We start from the raw sequence: 4439 nt of genomic DNA, 5'->3' as shown, positions 1-4439 counted from the left end.
TTTCTGATATTTTATCACTATCTATTCATTCTACCGTGCATTATGAAATAGAAGACCGATGATAGGATCGATAATTCTTTAGGGTGACAGATGACGTTCTCGCGATGGCACGGCCGAACACCGCACAGATTATAAAGAAAGACGTAATTGCTCAGTTTCAAGGGTGGAGTATAAAAACTATAATAAATCTACAAACGCCGGGCGAACATGCGAGCTGCGGCGGTCCCCTCGAAGAAAGCGGTTTTACTTACGACCCGAATGTCTTCATGAAGCATGGCAGTAGGTATCTAAACATTAAAAAGACCTACGCTTATAAAAGAATATCTTAAAAAATATTATGTTTGTTTAAAAAAAAGGAATCATATTTACTCGAGAATTACATCGGACAAAATCTGTTTTTAATCTTCAAATAAGAATTACAATTTTATAGTTAAAAACAAAAATCGTTTAATTATAAAATGAATCATTTTTAAGCAGAAACTAAGTTTGTCCTTGTGTACCATGTAAATCGCGTTCATAGGAATCAGGTTCGACTCTGATGAGTTAGATCGAAGAACTTTAACTGAAACATGCAATGCAGCAAAATCGTGTAACCATGCAGAGGAAGCAAAGTTTCAACGATCGAATAACAACTGTTCTCGAGTCATTTATTTTAGGTACACAAAAAATTCCATTTCCGCGATTCTATCATGGCAGTCCAATTTGTTACAGTTTACTATTACAATTTCGCGTTGAAGGATTACGGAGATGCAACAGTAAGCAAACTCCTCGACATGGTCAAGGTCATGGCCTTCGCAGTGCAGGAAGGAAGAGTGGCTATTCACTGTCACGCTGGTAATTCGATCATTTTTATTAGATGCACCGACCCAATTCTTCTTCCCTCACTATTCCTCTTTCATAAATTGTCTTCGATATTCTTTTGTCAAATTATAGCCGATATATGAAACTCGTAATTGCGATGTAAAAAATCAATGAAACAGATCTTATCATGACGATGAATAGGTAGGATTCCCGTTTTAATTTAAGAAAGTAGTTATTAGGGCTTTACACGCTCCTCGTTTCGTACGCCCACTCCTTATCACAGCGTTCCTCAACAATTTGCAACCTTTAAATCTATCGATCTTAAGCCACGTGTGAAACGCGTTTACTCCCTAAGCGAGACTCGTTTTGGTGCATTGCGTGCTGCAACACGCGGCGTTGACCCGGTGTATCTGAATTTTTGCATTCATTATTATCTCCCTTGAACTTTCGACTAAGAGAGTTGCTAAAATTAGGTGTGTGTTATGTGGGTTACCGGGGAACGATGAATAATTTAAGAAAAAGCTAGCAGTCAACATTACATACATTAATACATGCTGTATTACAATACGACAAAATAGGAGAAAAATGGTTGTGATCCAACGATAAGATAAAAAGTACTTAATAAACTCTTCTCCATTATTCTATAATCAAGTGAAAGCATGTTTCCAAGCGATAAACATATATTAACTCCAATTGTACACACGAGAAATGATAAGAATGAAAGATCTGATAAAGAACTGTGGTATAACAGAAGAAGCTTCAACATGTAACTCTGCGAATTACGAACCTCAAATTTTTTTTAAAATAAATAATCGACAAGAATGCAGAGTCATATCATTTATCAATTGGTATTATTAGCATCGAGATGTTCATAAATCCTAACGCAACCTCAGTTGTATTGAATCGATCGATTGATTATTCGATAATGACAGTCTAGAGACCCGACCATGTATTTGAAGATTCGTAAATGTTACATTTATGATTCTAATTTGTAAGGGACTCGTATGCCAGAAGGACTCTACTTCTAACTATTAATCCATTGTATACACATGATCATACTGAATCGAATAGCTAACGATGTTATAACGATTAAAATGATTTCCGACGTTTTCGCAAATAGAACGATTTAGTTCTTTAATTCGTTCAATGATTCTCTCAAGGAATACACTGAATATTTTAACGAACGGATTCTTAGTCACATTCTCAAATGACAATTTACATAATCGAATAACCGAAATTCCAGACGTACTTCGCGTGCACGGTGTATGATATGATTACAAATCAGGGATACGTGTTAGCTGAACGTGAAATGTAGAGTTTATTATTATGGAAAGGATTATTCATTGTCGTAACTCTTGTTAATCCGGAAAATCGATCGGCTACGATTACGGGTTCCGATTCCAATTCACAGTTCAGCCCCGAGAATGTAATTTACTTTTCGAATTAAGCACGATCGATAGTCTTCAGACCATTCACAGATGAATATTTAAACTGCGCGATATGACAGTAGCATGTGGCATCACCAGAATACACGAGTTGGAAGCATCTAATAAATGTCAGAATACTTTTTAATTTTTTAAGCAACTCTTTATCTTTTTAATAATTACGTATGTATATTTGTAATTCAGAATTGATACATAAATTGCAACCCATTTTGGTTCTGTGCATTCTAAACTGTCAAACATGGACGAAACAATTAATTATATAGGGTTTCGGAAATCTTGAAAGACGCGTATCTTTTTCAGGACTTGGCAGAACGGGAGTTCTGATCGCGTGCTACCTCATTTATAGTCTGCGTGTGCGAGCTAACGATGCAATACGATTCGTTCGTATGAAACGACCGTGCGCAATACAAACGCGTGGCCAAATACTCTGCATCCAGGAATTCGAGCACTTTGTGCTTCCACAAATGATAGTTTTCCCTCTGAACAGCACAATAGGCGATCGCAAGCCCTGTAGCTTGCAGTCGCATTTGAAAAAACAGCACAACATTCTGCACGGATATGAGCAGCGCACATTTAAATATATTCCAAAGGTCTTTTTATTTCTATTCATAATGATCGACCATGAATTCCAAAATATCATGATTGAAACTGATTGAAATAAATTACTTATTAGATCGTATTCACGATTTGCGAACGAATTCTTCAATTGTGTGATTGTCAGGAAGACAATTCCCCTTGCGAGATTCAGTATACGATTTCCAATACGACTTTTACGCAAAAATTCATATCCCACGTTTTGGACAAGATGAAAGATAGCAAGGGGAATATAAAACACTCTTATTCGTGGACCGAGTCCCTTGCCGATTCGTACGATTGCTCCAGTAAGAAATAAGGAAAAATCGAGTTTCAAGTAATCAAAGTAATTATAAAAAGTTTTCAACTTTTGTAATTATCTAGGTTCTACAAAAGCTTGCGCAAGTGGTAGTCAAGCATCTTCGAGAGATACTTCCGACGATATTGGTAGATTAAGCGACGTGTTCTGTACTTCCCCAGACACCCCGTTCTCCGACTCTACATTTCTAGGTACTCCAACCATAGTTGGTAATTAGGTATTCTTATTAAGCGAGATGGAAAACAATATTTTTTATAGGACTTGATGATAACTATGTAGACGATGTCTTAGGCGACGGAATTCACGAACAGGATCTCACAGAGAATGATTGTTACAAAGAAATTCAATCTCACATAGATTTAAAGGTTGCTGCTGAGAATACATCCCTTGAAATTGTTAGCGCTGAACAAGCAATCAGAGCCCTGGTTAGAGACAATGCCACTTTACCCGACAAAACAAAAAAGCGTATCCAAAATTATCAGGTAAATAATAATATGCTCTCAATCTATCGAAGAAAGTATAAAATTGCTCCCTTTATTTCCAGATGGATTTGAATCACCGATCTTCGGCCTGGCAGAGAATACAAATGGAAACAAACTTGGATATCTTGTCGGGATTATTATTCGAATGGCTAGAGACATTGAAACATCCTTTACTGGACGTAGACAGTTTGAGTTACATCGTTGTCTGGAGTACTAAACCCCAAAAATGTTTAGAAAAGTTGCCTACTTGTAACAGATATTTATTGGAATATCTGTTACGATTCATCTGTCGGTTGAGACCGATGACTATCGAGAGTCAAAGCCTAATCACGAAGAGGTTCATGGCTACCCTCACGCAGCAAAGTACATGGATCAAGAACAACTTCTACCCTTCCAGTAAATATTAGAAAAGAGATTTTCAATAAGTTTGTTAAAACTAAAGACAAAGTTAAGAGATATCAGATTTCTTTTAAAGTTGACAGTGCAAAGTGGATAAACATTTATTCCTGAATAGATAATTGCTTCATACATGTTTCACGAAGATATACGACGATTGCCTCTACGTATAGTCAACGTATGCATATTCGTTCGACAAATGCACAGCATAATTGATCGCCAGAAATATTGATTTCACTGTGTCATGCAACATCGTCCTATTTATATTGTCAATAATTGTGGCATATGGTGACTAAGCGAAGCATGATAACAAACGCCTGAATATTATACTATTAATTTAATCTCAACTTTCGCAAACTATTCTATCAATCGTTCTAAGTGGAAGCAATGAATTTCTATCATTATTGGTATATACCAGAGATG

General features: G+C 36.4%; 1 protein-coding gene across 7 annotated transcripts in view; it reads left to right on the top strand.

The window, feature by feature from the left end:
* LOC108632969 (protein tyrosine phosphatase domain-containing protein 1) overlaps nt 1–4433 on the top strand; it is a 5809-nt gene extending 1376 nt beyond the window's left edge. For 2 of the 7 annotated variants that reach the window (XM_026810990.1, XM_018037862.2), the window contains 8 exons: nt 83–279; nt 712–834; nt 2547–2836; nt 2920–3127; nt 3204–3329; nt 3397–3620; nt 3683–4016; nt 4135–4433. In XM_026810990.1, the coding sequence (XP_026666791.1) occupies nt 83–279; nt 712–834; nt 2547–2836; nt 2920–3127; nt 3204–3329; nt 3397–3620; nt 3683–4016; nt 4135–4232 (1600 nt within the window). In that variant the 3' untranslated portion in view covers nt 4233–4433. Of the gene's footprint in view, nt 1–82; nt 280–711; nt 835–2546; nt 2837–2919; nt 3128–3203; nt 3348–3396; nt 3621–3682 lie in introns of all 7 variants that reach the window. The other 5 variants (XM_026810993.1, XM_026810992.1, XM_026810991.1 and 2 more) reach the window with 5 other exon arrangements.
* The last annotated feature ends 6 nt before the right edge of the window (nt 4434–4439 follow it).

Source organism: Ceratina calcarata, unplaced genomic scaffold (genome assembly GCF_001652005.2).
Source record: "Ceratina calcarata isolate Rehan_Ccalc_2016 unplaced genomic scaffold, ASM165200v1 scaffold180.2, whole genome shotgun sequence".
NCBI classification, from domain to species: domain Eukaryota; kingdom Metazoa; phylum Arthropoda; class Insecta; order Hymenoptera; family Apidae; genus Ceratina; species Ceratina calcarata.
The sequence above is the reverse complement of the archived record's forward strand: the minus strand, read 5'-3'. Positions and strand labels throughout refer to the sequence as shown.